Source organism: Engystomops pustulosus, unplaced genomic scaffold, assembly GCF_040894005.1.
Source record: "Engystomops pustulosus unplaced genomic scaffold, aEngPut4.maternal MAT_SCAFFOLD_265, whole genome shotgun sequence".
Classification (NCBI taxonomy): domain Eukaryota; kingdom Metazoa; phylum Chordata; class Amphibia; order Anura; family Leptodactylidae; genus Engystomops; species Engystomops pustulosus.
This window is the reverse complement of record NW_027285144.1, coordinates 33,119-53,120: the sequence shown is the minus strand read 5'-3', so window position 1 is coordinate 53,120 and position 20,002 is coordinate 33,119. Positions and strand designations below refer to the sequence as shown.

Genomic DNA, 20,002 nt, shown 5'->3' with positions numbered 1-20,002 from the left:
AGGGGACACAGGAGGTGACAGTGCTTGTACAATGGTCACAGGAGCTTACAATCTATGAGGAGGAGACACAGGAGGTGACAGTGCTTGTACAATGGTCACAGGAGCTTACAATCTATGAGGAGGAGACATATGAAGGGGGACAGTGCTTGTACAATGGTCACAGGAGCTTACAATCTATGAGGAGGAGGGGACACAGGAGGTGACAGTGCTTGTACAATGGTCACAGGAGCTTACAATCTATGAGGAGGGGACATATGAAGGGGGACAGTGCTTGTACAATGATCACAGGAGCTTACAATCTATAAGGAGGAGGGGACACAGGAGGTGACAGTGCTTGTAATATGGTCACAGGAGCTTACAATCTATGAGGAGGACGACGACACAGGAGGTGACAGTGCATGTACAATGGTCACATGAGCTTACAATCTATGAGGAGGAGGACACAGGGGGTGAGAGTGCTTGTACAATGGTCACAAGAGCTTACAATCTATGAGGAGGACGACACAGGAGGTGACAGTGCTTGTACAATGGTCACAGGAGCTTACAATCTATGAGGAGAAGGACACAGGAGGTGACAATGCTTGTAATATGGTCACAGGAGCTTACAATCTATGAGGAGGAGGACACAGGGGGTGACAGTGCTTGTACAATGGTCACAAGAGCTTACAATCTATGAGGAGGACGACACAGGAGGTGACAGTGCTTGTACAATGGTCACAGGAGCTTACAATCTATGAGGAGAAGAAGGTGGCAGTGGTTGTACAATGGTCACAAGAGCTTACAATCTATGAGGAGGAGGACGACACAGGAGGTGACCGTGCTTGTACAATGGTCACAAGAGCTTACAATCTATGAGGAGGACGACACAGGAGGTGACAGTGCTTGTACAATGGTCACAGAAGCTTACAATCTATGAGGAGGAGGACGATACAGGAGGTGGCAGCACTGGTACAATGGACACAAGAGCTTACAATCTATGAGGAGGGGGGCACAGGGGGTGACAGTGCTTGTACAATGGTCACAAGAGCTTACAATCTATGAGGAGAAGGAGACACAGGAGGTGACAGTGCTTGTACAATGGTCACACGAGGTTACAATCTATGAGGAGGAGGAGACACAGGAGGTGACAGTGCTTGTACAATGGTCACAAGAGCTTACAATCTATGAGGAGGAGGGGACATGGGAGGTGACAGTGCTTGTACAATGGTCACAAGAGCTTACAATCTATGAGGAGGAGGACACAGGGGGTGAGAGTGCTTGTACAATGGTCACAAGAGCTTACAATCTATGAGGGGGACGACACAGGAGGTGACAGTGCTTGTACAATGGTCACAGGAGCTTACAATCTATGAGGAGGAGGAGGACACAGGGGGTGAGAGTGCTTGTACAATGGTCACAAGAGCTTACAATCTATGAGGAGGACGACACAGGAGGTGACAGTGCTTGTACAATGGTCACAAGAGCTTACAATCTATGAGGACGACGACACAGGAGGTGACAGTGCATGTACAATGGTCACATGAGCTTACAATCTATGAGGAGGAGGACACAGGGGGTGAGAGTGCTTGTACAATGGTCACAAGAGCTTACAATCTATGAGGAGGACGACACAGGAGGTGACAGTGCTTGTACAATGGTCACAGGAGCTTACAATCTATGAGGAGAAGGACACAGGAGGTGACAATGCTTGTAATATGGTCACAGGAGCTTACAATCTATGAGGAGGAGGACACAGGGGGTGACAGTGCTTGTACAATGGTCACAAGAGCTTACAATCTATGAGGAGGACGACACAGGAGGTGACAGTGCTTGTACAATGGTCACAGGAGCTTACAATCTATGAGGAGGAGGAGGACACAGGAGGTGACAGTGCTTGTACAATGGTCACAGGAGCTTACAATCTATGAGGAGGAGACATATGAAGGGGGACAGTGCTTGTACAATGGTCACAGGAGCTTACAATCTATGAGGAGGAGGGGACACAGGAGGTGACAGTGCTTGTACAATGGTCACAGGAGCTTACAATCTATGAGGAGGAGGGGACACAGGAGGTGACAGTGCTTGTACAATGGTCACAGGAGCTTACAATCTATGAGGAGGGGACATATGAAGGGGGACAGTGCTTGTACAATGATCACAGGAGCTTACAATCTATAAGGAGGAGGGGACACAGGAGGTGACAGTGCTTGTAATATGGTCACAGGAGCTTACAATCTATGAGGAGGACGACGACACAGGAGGTGACAGTGCATGTACAATGGTCACATGAGCTTACAATCTATGAGGAGGAGGACACAGGGGGTGAGAGTGCTTGTACAATGGTCACAAGAGCTTACAATCTATGAGGAGGACGACACAGGAGGTGACAGTGCTTGTACAATGGTCACAGGAGCTTACAATCTATGAGGAGAAGGACACAGGAGGTGACAATGCTTGTAATATGGTCACAGGAGCTTACAATCTATGAGGAGGAGGACACAGGGGGTGACAGTGCTTGTACAATGGTCACAAGAGCTTACAATCTATGAGGAGGACGACACAGGAGGTGACAGTGCTTGTACAATGGTCACAGGAGCTTACAATCTATGAGGAGGAGGAGGACACAGGAGGTGACAGTGCTTGTACAATGGTCACAGGAGCTTACAATCTATGAGGAGAAGAAGGTGGCAGTGGTTGTACAATGGTCACAAGAGCTTACAATCTATGAGGAGGAGGAGGAGGACACAGGAGGTGACCGTGCTTGTACAATGGTCACAAGAGCTTACAATCTATGAGGAGGACGACACAGGAGGTGACAGTGCTTGTACAATGGTCACAGAAGCTTACAATCTATGAGGAGGAGGACGATACAGGAGGTGGCAGCACTGGTACAATGGACACAAGAGCTTACAATCTATGAGGAGGGGGGCACAGGGGGTGACAGTTCTTGTACAATGGTCACAAGAGCTTACAATCTATGAGGAGAAGGAGACACAGGAGGTGACAGTGCTTGTACAATGGTCACACGAGGTTACAATCTATGAGGAGGAGGGGACATGGGAGGTGACAGTGCTTGTACAATGGTCACAAGAGCTTACAATCTATGAGGAGGAGGAGGAGGACACAGGAGGTGACCGTGCTTGTACAATGGTCACAAGAGCTTACAATCTATGAGGAGGACGACACAGGAGGTGACAGTGCTTGTACAATGGTCACAGAAGCTTACAATCTATGAGGAGGAGGACGATATAGGAGGTGGCAGCACTGGTACAATGGACACAAGAGCTTACAATCTATGAGGAGGGGGGCACAGGGGGTGACAGTTCTTGTACAATGGTCACAAGAGCTTACAATCTATGAGGAGAAGGAGACACAGGAGGTGACAGTGCTTGTACAATGGTCACACGAGGTTACAATCTATGAGGAGGAGGGGACATGGGAGGTGACAGTGCTTGTACAATGGTCACAAGAGCTTACAATCTATGAGGAGGAGGGGACATGGGAGGTGACAGTGCTTGTACAATGGTCACAGGAGCTTACAATCTATGAGGAGGAGGACACAGGGGGTGAGAGTGCTTGTACAATGGTCACAAGAGCTTACAATCTATGAGGAGGAGGAGGACACAGGAGGTGACAGTGCTTGTACAATGGTCACAGGAGCTTACAATCTATGAGGAGGACGACACAGGAGGTGACAGTGCTTGTACAATGGTCACAAGAGCTTACAATCTATGAGGAGGACGACACAGGAGGTGACAGTGCTTGTACAATGGTCACAGGAGCTTACAATCTATGAGGAGGAGGAGGACACAGGAGGTGACAGTGCTTGTACAATGGTCACAGGAGCTTACAATCTATGAGGAGAAGAAGGTGGCAGTGGTTGTACAATGGTCACAAGAGCTTACAATCTATGAGGAGGACACAGGAGGTGACCGTGCTTGTACAATGGTCACAAGAGCTTACAATCTATGAGGAGGGGGGCACAGGGGGTGACAGTGCTTGTACAATGGTCACAAGAGCTTACAATCTATAAGGAGGAAGGGACACAGGTGGTGACAGAGCTTGTACAATGGTCACAGGAGCTTACAATCTATGAGGAGAAGGAGACACAGGAGGTGACAGTGCTTGTACAATGGTCACACGAGGTTACAATCTATGAGGAGGAGGGGGGCACAGGTGGTGACAGTGCTTGTACAATGGTCACAAGAGCTTACAATCTATGAGGAGGAGGGGACATGGGAGGTGACAGTGCTTGTACAATGGTCACAGGAGCTTACAATCTATGAGGAGGAGGGGACATGGGAGGTGACAGTGCTTGTACAATGGTCACAAGAGCTTACAATCTATGAGGAGGAGGGGACATGGGAGGTGACAGTGCTTGTACAATGGTCACAGGAGCTTACAATCTATGAGGAGGACGACACAGGAGGTGACAGTGCTTGTACAATGGTCACAGGAGCTTACAATCTATGATGAGGGGACAGGAGGTGACAGTGCTTGTACAATGGTCACATGAGCTTACAATCTATGAGGAGGAGGACACAGGAGGTGGCAGTGGTTGTACAATGGTCACAGGAGCTTACAATCTATAAGGAGGAGGACACAGGAGGTGACAGTGCTTGTACAATGGTCACAAGAGCTTACAATCTATGAGGAGAAGGAGGACACAGGAGGTGACAGTGCTTGTACAATGGTCACAGGAGCTTACAATCTATGTGGAGGACGACACAGGAGGTGACAGTGCTTGTACAATGGTCACATGAGCTTACAATCTATGAGGAGGAGGAGACAGGAGGTGACAGTGCTTGTACAATGGTCACATGAGCTTACAATCTATAAGGAGGAGGACACAGGAGGTGACAGTGCTTGTACAATGGTCACAGGAGCTTACAATCTATAAGGAGGAGGACACAGGAGGTGACAGTGCTTGTACAATGGTCACAGGAGCTTACAATCTATGTGGAGGACGACACAGGAGGTGACAGTGCTTGTATGCTCTATCTTTTTGCGGTGTGCGGGCCGGATCGGTGCCACACGTGTGGCACCGCATCTGAGCCGCGCCGCTATTGCCGTCTATGGGGACGTACATGCGGCCGCAAATTTGCGGCCGCATGTACGTCCCCGCAGACGGCCATGTGAATGTGCCCTAAGAGTAGGGGATGTGCGCACGCACGGCTGAGAGACAGGATTGGGGACAGGTAAGCGGTAGCCGGGGGGGACCGGGGCACACAGAGTACCCTTCCCTTTGGCCTCCCCCTCTTCTTGGGCTGGAGGAATTTCTGCAGGAGGCAGTGGTCCAGAATATTGTCCTTGGGCTCCCAAGATTTCTTCTCAGGTCCGAACGCTTTCCAGTCAACCAAGAAGAATCGCTTACCTCCCACAGTCTTTATGTCTAGGATTTCTTTCACCTCAAAGACATCGGAGTCGGCCTCAGGAGCGGGAGGAGGAACTTGCCGGGAGCAGCGGTTCAGGATGACTAGCTTGAGTAGAGACACGTGGAGGGAGTTCGGGATGTGCATGGTGGGAGGAAGGCGCAGCTTGTAGGCCACAGGGTCGATGTGCCTGAGCACCTCGAAGGGAACCTTGGAAACAAAGGCCAAACTTGTAGCCAGGAGAGAAGTTAGGAGGGGGTCTGCGCTTCTCATCAGCCTGGACAACTTGGTCAGAGCAGAAGCCTGGAGCAGGGAACAGGGAGTCTGCTCCCAAATGGACTTCAGCTCTTGCACCAATTCTTCAACAGGAGGAACGTCCGAGGCCGCAGGTGGAGGAAGAGGAGGGTGTGGATGCAGTCTGTAATTAATGAAGAATGGAGCAGAGCTGGCGGATCCAGAGAGTTGTAAGAAAACTCTGGCAACAAAGAGGACCAGTCGTCCTGAAGGGCAGAAACAAAATGACGGAGATAGCAGCCCAGAGTCGGGTTAGCTCTCTCCACCTGAGCACTAGACCTATGTGGGTGATAGGCAAAAGAAAAGTCCAATTCTATCTGTAACTCGTTACACAGGGATCACCAGAACTCCCGGGTCAAAAATCGATGTGCTGGGGAAGTCCATGGAGCCGGAAGATGTGATGGAAGAACTGACTGGCAAGGCATGGAGCAGACGGCAGACCTGGCAAAGGGACAAACTGGGCCTGAGGAAGGTGGAAGATCAGTGATAAAGTCCATGGCCACGAGAGTCCACGGGCAGCTGGGTATCGACAACAGAAGAAGACCAGCAGGCTTGAGAAGTGACTGCTTATTCCGGGCACAGGAAGTGAAGGAACCCACAAAGTCCCAGACATCCTTGACCAGAACTGGCCACCAATAGAATTGGGAGGGTGATAGAGCGCTGCACCCAAGGGTGGCCAGCCACACATGAGCAATGTCCCCAAGTTAGAATTTTCTTCTGAAGAGCAGATCGGACATAGGTCTTGCCAGGAAGAAGCCGTCAAAGGTCCACTGGAGAGGCCAAAACCAGTCGCTGTGGAACCGGTTCTTCCCCAATGACATCCGAGGCACAAGAGAGGGCATCGGCCTTGATGGTCTTCTCAGCCGGACGGAAATGGATAAAGAAATTAAAATGGGAAAAGAAGAGTGACCAACGGGCTTGTCTAGGATTGAGTCACTGTGCAGTCTGGAGATAAAGGAGGTTCCTCCCTTATGAGCTCACTCCAGAAGGGAACGCCACTCTTCTAAGGTAAGTTTTATGCCAATAGTTCCCGAGTAATTCCTCTCTGCAGAGAAGGTCATAGAAACGAAACCGCAAGTGAGATCAGTCTTTAGGCCCTTTCTGGGTAAGCTCTGCTCCTGGATCAGCTTCCAGGTGGAAAGGCTTCTCGGTATCTGGCCGTGTGAGTACTGGGGCCGAGGCAAAAGCAGACTTTAATTTAGAGAAGGCCTCTTCAGCAGCCAGAGGCCAGTCGGGAATGGCGCCCCTGTTGGCGAGTGCCCCGATGGGAGTTACCAGGGGGGAGAAGTGTAGAATAAACTGCCGGTAGTAATTTGCTAAGCCTGGGAACCTCTGTATTGCACGTAGTCCTACAGGACGAGGCCATTGAAGAAAAGCATTTTTTTCTTTAAAAATCCAGCCCCGAGCCAACACAGTCATTGCTCGTGCTGCTACCGACCCAGATAGAGCTGCATTAAAGTAAGTCCCGCGATCTTCCTTACTCCAGACCTCTCGCACTCACCCCTAATGCCGGAGGGTTTGTGACCGCCCACCCTAGCTGTTCGCGTGCTCCATCCTGGGAATTAAGAGGACTTCCCCTCTAGATCCTTATGCAACGCCGGTAAGTAGGTCAGTCATAACGGGTCATTTTACCCACCCACCTATGCCGCTGGCCTCCTCTTCACTCACACAGGCGCAGGCTACTAACATCACCCCAGCCGACCTCTGGTCACAAATTCTACGCGCTCAGCGACGGTCAGTCATTTACTATATACCGAACACAATTAGCTTACAATTTTACCGGTCAATAATGAAACTCCTGGGGTCATATGAATATTATACTAACCCTAAGTGGACACCGAAATGTTATTTCTATAGACCCTATACAACATGAGATGATGCATTATTCTCGCTTTTACTAATGAACACATATACATAATATGTATACATCCTATGTTTCCATCCTAATCTACCACAGAACAAAACAACTCGAAGGGGGAATTCTCCCCGAAACGCGGAGTCCATACATGTTACTTGAGCATTTGTAAAGTAAATATTTTGTATAATTGTGTATTATAATTAGCAGCGCGATGCCCCGTCTGGTGACCCACACTCCATTATGACACTTTCGATCAGGAAACTTATCCTGTATACCAGTATCTGCAGCAGCTAACAAAAGGTTCCCTCCAACAGTGGACGACAGGTACATTACCGCTACCAAGTAATACTCATGTTGGTAGAAGTCCAGCACCTCCCCATTTTTACATCCCCCCCATTGTTTATACATGGAGCGCGGGGTATTCCCTCTATCACATTGAAGAACAGCAACAACTTGGCAGGATCCATCCGGAGGCCTCTGTCGGAGAGGATAAAGCCACGCAAGGAAAGACTCTGCTTGTGAAATTGGGGTAATTGGGGCTAGGGGTGCTTAACCCCTTAACGACTTGGCCTTTTTAGTTTTTCACTTCTATTTTTCACTCACCACCTTCAAAAATCTATAACTTTGATTTTTCCACATAAAGAGCTCCGTGACGGCTTATTTTCTGTATAACAAATTGCACTTCATAGCGACGATATTTTATATTCCCTGCCATGTACTGGGAAGCGGGAAAAAAATTCCAAATGCTGTGAAAATGGTGAAAAAACACATTTGCACCGTATTCTTGTGGGCTTGGATTTACGTCTCTCACTGAGCGCCCCGGATGACACGTCTGCTTTATTCTTTTGGTCGGTACGATTACGGGTTTTATAATGGTTTCATACATTTACAAAAATTAAAACCTCCTGTACAAAAATTTTTGGGGGGATTTTGTCATCTTCAGGCGCCAATAACTTTTTCATACTTTGGTGCCCGGCGCTGTGGGTGGTGTAATTTTTTGCGACTTTCTATGGAGTTTTCATTACTATAATTTTTAGGACTGTACGATCTTTTGATCACTTTTCATTTTTTTTTTTTTAAATGGCAAAAAAAAGTGCCAATTTCGACCAAACGCCATTTTCCATTACAGGGTTAAACGCAGTGAATATATTTTGATAGATCGGGCATTTTCGGACATGGCGATACCTAATGTGTTTATGATTTTTACTGTTTATTGATATTTATATCAGTTCTAGGGAAAGGGGGGGGGGGATTTGAATTTTTAGGTTTTTTTATTACAATTTTTTTAAACAATTTTTTATTTTTACTATATTTCAGACTCCCAAGGGTACTTTAACCCTAGGTTGTCTGTACGATCCTATCATATACTACAGTATGGCAGTATAAGGGGATTTTACTACTCATACATTACAATGTGCTGATAGCACATTGTAATGAGTGGGTTAAAACGAGTCAGCTTCGGGCCTTCGTGAGATCCGAAGCTGTCATGGCAACGGATCACCGCTCCCCGTGATGTCATTGGGGAGCGACGATCCGTGACAAGATGGCAGCACCCATGAGCCACCATTTTTTAAAGTCTCCAGCAGCATTGCCGGCGGCGATCCACATGAAAGCACCCGCGATCGTTGCTAGCACCGATAGCGGGTGTTACCGGTAGGCCTTTGCTGCAATATGCAGCAAAGACTTACCGGCTATGGAGAGGACTCGGCACTGCGAGAAGGGGAAGGGGTTAATGATGGCTTTGTTTAGACCGCGATAGTCTATACATGGACCCACCCTTTTTGGTCACACAGAAGAATTTAAGAGGATTCATGTATGAACCCTCTCTGCAGGTTCTTTTTGATATAGTCCGACATTGCTGCGTTCTTAGGCACAGAGAGAGGGTACACCCGACCCCCGAGGAGGAGACGTACCCGGCAGCATATCTACAGGGCAGTCGTAGGGACAATGCGGTGGTAAAGTCTGGGCTTGATTCTTTGAAAATACGCAAAACGTCCTGATAGCAAGCTGGGAGACCCTCCAGAGGTTTGGAGACAACAGAGGAGGCCATGACAGATAAAGGATGAGGAACCTCCATACTGTGGGACTGGCAATCAGGTCCCCAACAAAGAATCTCCCCTGTCTTCCAGTTAAGCATGGGTGCGTGGAGCTGCAACCACAGAAGACCCAACAGGATGGAAGACGTGGAACACGGTAGCACATAAAAAGACTGTCTCTCTGACCTGCAGGGACAGAGGCTAGGTGCGGTACTGGACTGGATCAGAGAGGATTTGGTCACAGACTGCCAGGACACCAGAGAGGCATCCACAAAGTTTCCTGTAGAGCTGGAATCCAAGAAGCCAGAAATCTGGAACTGGGCACCTGTCCCAGAGCTGAGAAGAATGGGTAGATTCAGACGTGGAGAAGCTTTGTTCTCACATAGGGAAGCTTCTCCCAAGAACCCTGGGTGCAAGAGTTTCCTGGACGCTGAGGACAGGACTGAAGGAAGTGCTCCGGGCTGGCACAGTAGAGGCAGAGGTTCTCCTGACGTCGCCTGGAACGTTCCTGAGGAGACAGCCGAGCTCTGTCCACCTGCAGTGGTTCCTCTGAAGCAGTCACAGAAGACGGCTGAGGTGCTCTTTGGTGGACTGGAACCAGGCGGGGCAGACGTTGGGTCCTGACTTACTGTTGTTCCAGATGTTGCTGCTCAGAGCGCTCAGTAAAACGGATATCAATCTGAGTGGCCAGAGAGATGAGGTCAACACCCGACACAGATCACTAGGGGGGATATTCTGTTTTACGTTAGGTCTTAAAGGAAACCTATCATGAGAAGTAGACGCGATAGTAAATTCCTCCTGCCTGCCTAAGCACTAATCTATAATTTAATAATCCTGGAATTTTACTTGTTAAAATTTTAGTAATATGTAAATGAATTGCAGGGGCTACTGGGGCACTTCCTAACCTTAGCTCCCAGAAGCCCGGCCAGGCTAGTACACGCCCCAGTAGCCTCTGCAGTTATTTACATATTACTGAAATAAAGTTTAACAAGTTATGCTAAGGTCCAGTATTATTTAATTACAGATTAGGGCAGAGGCAGGCAGGAGGAATCTACAAACAGAACTACTTCCAGAAAGCTCATGGTAGGTTTCCTTTAATCTAGGAGCAGCTTTTACAAACCTTCTCATCCATCTTTGTTGGAAAGATAATTCCAATTCCAGTGGAAATCCTCGGTGAGGCTGAAGGGTGAAGATTCAGGTGCCAGGTGACTCTTCTAACCTATATACTACATGTCGCTGCTTGAGCGTACCTTAAAAGATCTAGTTTCGCACGATAAAAAAACATGTTGTGGTTGGGTCGTATTAATGTGGTCAAGATGGACATAATGCCCCATTTTCAGTAAGCGTTCCGGTTCCCCCTCCATCTTTTTTCAAATCTATCCAGGCAGCACTCCTACGTTTCATACGGAGTTCATTGTGCACTAGGATTGGGTTCTATTTTTGGATGTGTCCGAAACTGGCTGAAAGTGCTGGGGCGCCAGAGCAGAAGTCGTACCACCAGGCAGATTGTAAGCATGGCACCACCACTTGTCCTCTAAACAATGGGTGGCGTTGGAACAATTTGGCTCCCCATCCCTCTCTACGTGCTCCTGTGGGTCTCACATCAGCACAGTTCCTTCCCACAGCAGGTTATGAAGCTTTGGCGATCCCTGGTTAAACAGGAGATCCTTTCTCTTCCTCACAGACCACTCATCCCCCTCTTTCAGAATCCTGACTTCATCCCTGTTTTTCGTAGGGACACCTAGAACTGGAACAGGTGCAGAGGAGAGCAACCAAGATTATTAGTGGGATTGGGGGGGACTAGATACAATGACAGATTACAAAATGTAGGGTTAATCAACTTGGAAAAATGACGGCTGAGGGGAGACCTCACTACAGTGTACAAATATCTGATATCCCCACTGACGTCAGGCTGACCAGGAGCGGGATGGAGGAGCTGCACAGGAGCACAAAGGTGGGAGCCAAGATCTGAGGAGTGAGTAACACAGACAAGTCACATGTTTTTTGAAAGGTATCCAAACCAAAGCCCAACCCCTGCGACTACCCCAGGAGTTTGTCAGGGTGCAAGGTAAGTCATCAATTATTTTGTAATGCAAATGCTTAGAAAAGGCAGAGAGGCAGGTGTGATGGGCTCCTGCTACCCGTCTTTAGTGAAAATGAGGTCCATGGTGACAGGTTCCCTTTAAGAACACCAATACCTCTAAGACATTAGGTGTTAGGAGAAGACCCGCAGAAGGAGACAAAACTCCTCCAGCTTTTTAAGTAAATGGCAGAAGTTACATAGAGTTAGCATAGATACCACTTTATCAGACAGTCCTTTGGATGTTAGCAGTGACCTTTCAGGCTTCATGTGGAAAGTTCAAGGGTCTCTGGATTCGGGTGGAATATTGTTCTGTGGTGTAAAAGATTTATTGCTCCCAGAGCAATTCATCTCCATCTTTATATACCCCTTATTAGTGTTTCACATTTTACAACAATCATATATAGACAAAAGATACACGTAACAAAGGTGACACGTGCATTATCCTCCAAGCACTTATACAAGTTTTGTCCTTAACTTTAATATATTAATCATACAATTCGTAACCATGCTTAAAGAGTAACCCCTCCCCCCCCCCAAAAAAAAAGGAGAAAAATTTTAATACCATGCAGACCATATATTATGCTATTTAGACACCAGCCCATTCCTCCCATAATACCATTCTTTCATACCGACTCACTCTCGAGGAAAGATTATGCCATAGTTTCTTAGAAGGAAGGTCTTTATCACCCCATTTATGGGCCACACAAACTAGAGCAATATTCATCAATTTAGATATTACATTTCTTTGGGATTTGGTAACCCCTTCATACGACTATGCCAAGTATAGCATCCTTCACAGATGGCATACAATCCAGGCCCAATATCCGAGATGTGTAGTCAAACACTTCTCTCCAAAACTTCCCCATTTCCGAACATTCCCATATAACATGTGAAAAATCAGCATCAATCTTTTTACATTTGCAACATCTTGCCTAAGTCTGGGATATAATAAATCCTATATACATAGTTCATTTCTATGATCCTGTGATTCCATATTTAGTGAACATTGCATGAAATGACTGTACACTCTCTGCCACTCCTTACTATCCAGTGTCCCAATCTCCCGCTCCCATTTCACTTTAGACCCGTGCAAAAATGTATACGTATAATCTTTTAAGATATATTTACACACATTAGACATGATTTTTTCAGAGTCCCTTACTGATCTAACAAGCTCCAAACCCGCGGGTTTCTTTCTTTAACCTAATCAAGTGTTTACCTCTTCTTGGTGCATATTCCTAAACACGTCTCCTCTCTGTAACCAAAATTTTCCTCTTAACTCCTCGAAAGACACTATCTTCTCTTCAAACACCACTTGTGAACTTTATGTAACCCCTTTCTTGATCCAAAACCCATTATCCGGTATAAATTTCATGTCTAGCAAATTATCATTAAACCATATCGGAGTTTTGTCCTGGAATATTTTCTTTATTTCTACCCATGGTCTAAAAAGAGAATTACAAATTAATGATTTCAAAATGGTTTCGCCAGCAGGATACAGGACTCCAGTAACTCAAAACCATAACTCGCTTTGCCATCCGCCAGTTGAACCAGATGGGAAATGGTAGTACTCGTTTCCCACCTGGCCAAATTGCCTCTCCGAGCTGCCAAATAATATCCCTTAATAAACGGTAACCCTAACCCTCCTTCAGCAATTGATTTATATAAATGGCACATCTTAATTCTAACGCTATTTCTCCCCCGTAGCAAGTCATTCAAAATCTTCTCCAACAGCTTAAAAAAACCTTCATCAATCCAAATAGGACAAGCCGAGAAAGTAAATAAAATTTTGGGAAGCAAAATCATTTTGATTAAGCCCGTCTTGTCCGCTCTTGTCAATGGTAATTGACCCCAAGTCGTCACTTTGTTTCTTACCACATGTATCAAAGGTCTTAAATTCATTTTCTCAAAGTCGCTTAATTCTTTGGAAACAACAGTGCCAAGATATGTAAACGGATCCACACATAGAAGTCTACACAGACTACTGGACATAAGGGCAAAAGTATCGATTTCTGACAGTTGATATCCAGTCCAGAGTACCTCCCAAATTCCTTAACTAAGTCGAGTACTCTCGGGACAGATTGCAAGGAGTCACTCAGATATAACACCATATCACCGGCATACAAACAGACCTTATCTCTTATACCACAGCATCCCCCCATCTTCTCTGATCATAATGGCCAGAGGTTCTATATATAGCACAAATAAAAGGGGGGAGAGGGCGCAGCCCTGGCGCGTGCCTCTAGAGAATGGAAACGTTTCAGAGAGGGTATCACCCATCCTGATCCTTGCCATGGGACAGCTATACATGCTCCTCACAAAACCTATAAATTTACTCCAAATACCAAATTTGGCCAAGACTTTCCATAGAAAACAGCACTCCACCCTGTCAAACGCTTTAACAGCATTCCAAGATGGAGCGGTGATTCCCCCAACCCATCTCTATAGCTGATATTTTCAGCAATTCATCTCCATGAGTGTTATGCTCATTTAGTCCCTCCAAATTGTCTGGATCACGTTCAACATACCAGAATTGGAGAAAATGTGCATGAAAGTGGCTGAAGGGTTAGAAAAGTTTTTTGCTTAGGAGTTTTGTCTTATGGCAAATAAATATGTTAGGTGAACCCCATGTCTGGCTTAGGTGAGCAAAGTGCACTATATGGTTTTCTGTTCCTCTTAGATGGAGGGTTAAGCTTCGCATATTGGTCTCCTCCCAAGAGACAATGGGATCTCATCCCCCTTGGCCTTGATGGTAAGCTACAGCTTGACAATGGAGGATGCGCTCGGGTGTCCTTGGACTGGGAGTCGACGCCGACAGTGCCGGAAAAGTCCCGATGGAGAGCCAGGGTCCCAAGGTAGGACTTTAATGGTAACTTGCGCCTGTGCATAGCATCTCCACCCTTTACCTCCTGAAGAAGTAAAGCGAGGAGAGAACAGGAAGACACTGGAGTGTGGAGAGGGGCATGACCCTGCAGAGGTCAAGGAGTCACCCTGCAGGTGCGGCCATCATGGAGCCGCTATGTGATTTTATGCTCCGCTCTCCATTCCTGGCAGAAGTTTATGCAGCCTCTGTGCACGGATTTTGGGCTGAATCTGGGGAAGGGAAACTGATTGACACCTTAGGAATATTATACATGTTTTGGTAAATGTTTATTTTGCTTCTTTTTAAAACTCAATAGAATTAGCAGAAAACTTTTGTCATTTTTCCCATTAGAGAAAATACATTTAACTTATAAAAAAAAAACTTTCAAGTAAAAATCTGACATTTCCTCATATTAAAATACTAAATTGTAGAAGACATTTACAAGCCCTGCCATGGAGCAGAAATGAACTATAACCTTTGACCTGGACGTTCAGCTACTAATGACCCTTAGGGTTAGTATAGAAATGTGGGGGCGATTACCTCTCCGCTCAGCAGGTGGATGATCTCCAGGCTGATGCTGAATATTCTTCGGCTGATCTCGTTCTCGTCCATCCTGGGGGTCAATCAGGAGAAGACACTTACTGGATGATCTCCACAGGTGCAGGACCTGTACATATCCCAGGGCCCCATCACCGCTGCCCTCCCGGGCCCAAACCCATGGGACAATGGCCCGATCACCCTGCAAGGGGCTGCCAACACTGAACCACACAGACCCAGACATGGTCCATGCAATCAAGAGGTTCTGCAGCAGCTTAGATGTGTTCTTCCAGGGGATGGGTCTCATCTTACACCAACAGGTTAGCAGGTAACCAAGAGCGGCCCCGGAATAAACCCAAATCCTGGAGTAAGGCCCGAGGGCAGCAGCCGAATCACCCCGCACCCTGGAAGAGGTGACAGCTGCACTGCATTCTCCCAGCGCTGCACAGTGCAGGGTACACGGCCTGGATCACCCATACTTCCATTATAGACCCTCCCCCGGTCTCTTCTTACCTCATAGCCGGGTCACCGGGGGCAGCTGTGAGAGGCGCCGGCAGCCAGTGCTGTATATGTGTATATAATCCTATGATAATGGCTGATAACAGAGAGACAACAGCTCTGACTACCTACCAGGACCTGCACTGCAACAGCAGAAGGACCTGTGATGATGTCATCACCATGTGACCAGTACAAGGGGCGGAGCTCAGCAGTGAGTAAGAGGCTGAAGCACCTGCGATGATGTCACCACTATGTGGCCGGTACAGGATGGGCGGAGCTCTGAAGTGAGGAAGAGACTGAAGGACCTGTGATGATGTCACCACTATGGAGCTCAACAGGGAGAGGAGAGGCTGAAGGACCTGTAATGATGTCACCACCATGTGACCAGTACAGGAGGGGCGGAGCTGAGAGGAACTTCCTAGTTGAGTCTCTCACATTCCGCCCTGCAACCGACTCCTCCTCCCCGTGACGTCATAAACGCCATAAGGAGGGGCTACTGCACGGAAGTTGTGGTCCCTGAGTGTTCGGTGTCCCCTCTTCCTCCACTTCTGTAGAGCAGACGCGTCTGACCGATAATCGGCCTCTATAGGTGAGAGATGTGTGAGACAGCCCGGGCCGGTCACAGCCATGGCTAATAGTGTGGGGTAACGGTGTATGCTGTGAGGAAATTGTACAATCCTAACGTTTCCTGTCCAGATAAATCCATCATGATAAACCAGGTGGAATCTGTGCTGCCGCTTCACAGGCTGTTACTCTGTGCAGGAGCACTTTCATCTCACTGTGTGATGACACTTCACCTGCTGCAGTGAGATTTCATCAGGCAGATGGAGGGTGCAGTGTAACAGTCTGTGAAGCTGCAGCACAGAGAGGCTCTGGTTACGCCATACTAGCACTCACACTCCTTAGCATAATTGTAAAAGTTGATTTTAAAAGAAAGGAGGCTGTGGATAACGGATATTAGAGGATTCCCACAGTCCTGGTGCCGGGATCTATGAGGATGGATTGTGACTTCTATATTGCAGGTGTTTATGGGATGATGTCGGGTAAATTGGTTGTTTTTGTCTCGCTGCAGGATGTGGCAGAACCATTTCTGTAATCCCATGTTATTAGAATGTTATTCTCTAGTCCCCTCCGTGTATATACCAGGATTATAGAACATAAAATGGGTTTCTTTTGCAGGTCGCTGCGAGCCTTGGTCATGCCCAGCTGCATCATCCAGAACTGTACAAGTCGTACGGTGAAAAAGGACTCGACAAACACCATAATCCTGCACACGTTACCCAAAGAGATCAACCTGGTGAAATCGTGGCTGCGGCAGACGCGGCAAACCTTCACCGATCTCCACAAGTTCTCCCGCAGATTAATGGATGAAAACAAGAACAACAAGTTCCGTCTGTGTTCCCTGCACTTCACAGAGGACTCGTACATCATCAATAACGCCGGGAGGTTCCTGAAACCAGACGCCGTTCCCTCCGTTTTTCCATCTCTAGAAGAAGTCGGAGTTTTAATTCATGAAAATTTAAAGAAACAACGAGCTACAAAACGCAAAAGGGTTAATCCAGGACAGATCCGAATAAAACGCCGGGAATTCACGGAGTGGGAAAATGTCTCTGGCACAATCACCACCCCCTGGTGCCGCTCAATCGCCATCCAGACCGATTCCTCCTTAGAAAATTCTGTTATGGTCCAATATCCAAACACTATTGTCATATCTCCTGTTGTCAGTCCAGGTAAGTGTTTTATCAGTGACCTTCACCTGATTCCAAAATCATCACCTCCTCAGCAGCCGAATCACCTCTCCTCTAGGTGTAGAGGATGCCCCCTGTCTATGGTGATGGTAGTACCTCCTCTCCTCTAGGTGTAGAGGATGCCCCCTGTCTATGGTGATGATAGAACCTCCTCGCCTCTAGGTGTAGAGGATGCCCCCTGTCTGTGGTAATGGTAGAACCTCCTCTCCTCTAGGTGTAGAGGATGCCCCCTGTCTATGGTGATGGTAGGACCTCCTCCCCTCTAGGTGTAGAGGATGCCTCCTGTCTATGGTGATGGTAGAACCTCCTCTCCTCTAGGTGTAGAGGATTCCCCCTGTCTATGGTGATGGTAGAACCTCCTCTCCTCTAGGTGCAGAGGATGTCCCCTGTCTATGGTGATGGTAGAACCTCCTCTCCTCTAGGTGTAGAGGATGCCCCCTGTCTATGGTGATGTAGAACCTCCTCGCCTCTAGGTGTAGAGGATGTCCCCTGTCTATGGTGATGGTAGGACCTCCTCCCCTCTAGGTGTAGAGGATGCCTCCTGTCTATGGTGATGGTAGAACCTCCTCTCCTCTAGGTGTAGAGGATGCCTCCTGTCTATGGTGATGGTAGAACCGCCTCTCCTCTAGGTGTAGAGGATGCCCCTGTCTATGGTGATGGTAGAACCTCCTCTCCTCTAGGTGTAGAGGATGCCCCCTGTCTATGGTGATGGTAGAACCTCCTCTCCTCTAGGTGTAGAGGATGCCTCCTGTCTATGGTGATGGTAGAACCGCCTCTCCTCTAGGTGTAGAGGATGCCCCTGTCTATGGTGATGGTAGAACCTCCTCTCCTCTAGGTGTAGAGGATGCCCCCTGTCTATGGTGATGGTAGGACCTCCTCCCCTCTAGGTGTAGAGGATGCCCCCTGTCTATGGTGATGATAGAACCTCCTCTCCTCTAGGTGTAGAGGATGCCCCCTGTCTATGGTGATGGTAGAACCTCCTCTCCTCTAGGTGTAGAGGATGCCTCCTGTCTATGGTGATGGTAGAACCTCCTCTCCTCTAGGTGTAGAGGATGCCCCCTGTCTATGGTGATGGTAGAACCTCCTCTAGGTGTAGAGGATGTCCCCTGTCTATGGTGATGGTAGAACCTCCTCTCCTCTTGGTGTAGAGGATGCCCCTGTCTATGGTGATGGTAGAACCTCCTCTCCTCTAGGTGTAGAGGATGCCCCCTGTCTATGGTGATGGTAGAACCTCCTCTAGGTGTAGAGGATGTCCCCTGTCTATGGTGATGGTAGAACCTCCTCTCCTCTAGGTGTAGAGGATGCCCCCTGTCTATGGTGATGGTAGAACCTCCTCTCCTCTAGGTGTAGAGGATGCCTCCTGTCTATGGTGATGGTAGAATCTCCTCTCCTCTAGGTGTAGAGGATGCCCCCTGTCTATGGTGATGGTAGAACCTTCTCTCCTCTAGGTGTAGAGGATGCCCCCTGTCTATGGTGATGGTAGAACCACCTCTCCTCTAGGTGTAGAGGATGCACCCTGTCTATGGTGATGGTAGAACCTCCTCTCCTCTAGTTGTAGAGGATGTCCCCTGTCTATGGTGATGATAGAACCTCCTCTCCTCTAGGTGTAGGGGATGTCCCCTGTCTATGGTGATGGTAGAACCTCCTCTCCTCTAGGTGTAGAGGATGCCCCCTGTCTATGGTGATGATAGAACCTCCTCTCCTCTAGGTGTAGAGGATGCCCCCTGTATATGGTGATGGTAGAACCTCCTCTCCTCTAGGTGTAGAGGATGCCCCCTGTCTATGGTGATGGTAGAACCTCCTCTCCTCTAGGTGTAGAGGATGCCCCCTGTCTATGGTGATGATAGAACCTCCTCTCCTCTAGGTGTAGAGGATGCCCCCCCCCCGCCTTGCTGTGGTGCCGGGGTGTAGAGGGTAGCCCCCCCACCCCCCGCCTTGCTGTGGTGCCGGGGTGTAGAGGGTAGCCCCCCCACCCCCCGCCTTGCTGTGTTGCCGGGGTGTAGAGGGTAGCCCCCCCACCCCCCGCCTTGCTGTGGTGCCGGGGTGTAGAGGGTAGCCCCCCCACCCCCCGCCTTGCTGTGGTGCCGGGGTGTAGAGGGTAGCCCCCCCACCCCCCGCCTTGCTGTGGTGCCGGGGTGTAGAGGGTAGCCCCCCCACCCCCCGCCTTGCTGTGGTGCCGGGGTGTAGAGGGTAGCCCCCCCACCCCCCGCCTTGCTGTGGTGCCGGGGTGTAGAGGGTAGCCCCCCCACCCCCCGCCTTGCTGTGGTGCCGGGGTGTAGAGGGTAGCCCCCCCACCCCCCGCCTTGCTGTGGTGCCGGGGTGTAGAGGGTAGCCCCCCCACCCCCCGCCTTGCTGTGGTGCCGGGGTGTAGAGGGTAGCCCCCCCACCCCCCGCCTTGCTGTGGTGCCGGGGTGTAGAGGGTAGCCCCCCCACCCCCCGCCTTGCTGTGGTGCCGGGGTGTAGAGGGTAGCCCCCCCCCCCTGGCTGTGGTGCCGGGGTGTAGAGGGTAGCCCCGCCCCCCCCCCCTGGCTGTGGTGCCGGGGTGTAGAGGGCAGCCCCCCCTGGCTGTGGTGCCGGGGTGTAGAGGGTAGCCCCCCTCCCCCCCCTGGCTGTGGTGCCGAGGTGTAGAGGGTAGCCCCCCCACCCCCCTCCTTGCTGTGGTGCCGGGGTGTAGAGGGTAGCCCCGCCCCCCCCCCCCTGGCTGTGGTGCCGGGGTGTAGAGGGCAGCCCCCCC

General features: G+C 49.0%; 1 protein-coding gene across 1 annotated transcript in view; it reads right to left on the bottom strand.

Annotated features, from left to right (window-relative positions):
* Positions 1-15,801, bottom strand: part of LOC140110364 (uncharacterized) — a 51,681-nt gene extending 35,880 nt beyond the window's left edge. The window contains exons 1-2 of the mRNA XM_072132194.1: positions 15,536-15,801; positions 15,026-15,098 (exon numbers count right to left, since the gene is read on the bottom strand). Of these exons, the coding sequence (XP_071988295.1) occupies positions 15,026-15,098; positions 15,536-15,540 (78 nt within the window). The 5' untranslated portion in view covers positions 15,541-15,801. The remainder of the gene's footprint in view (positions 1-15,025; positions 15,099-15,535) is intronic.
* Positions 15,802-20,002: the final 4,201 nt, after the last annotated feature.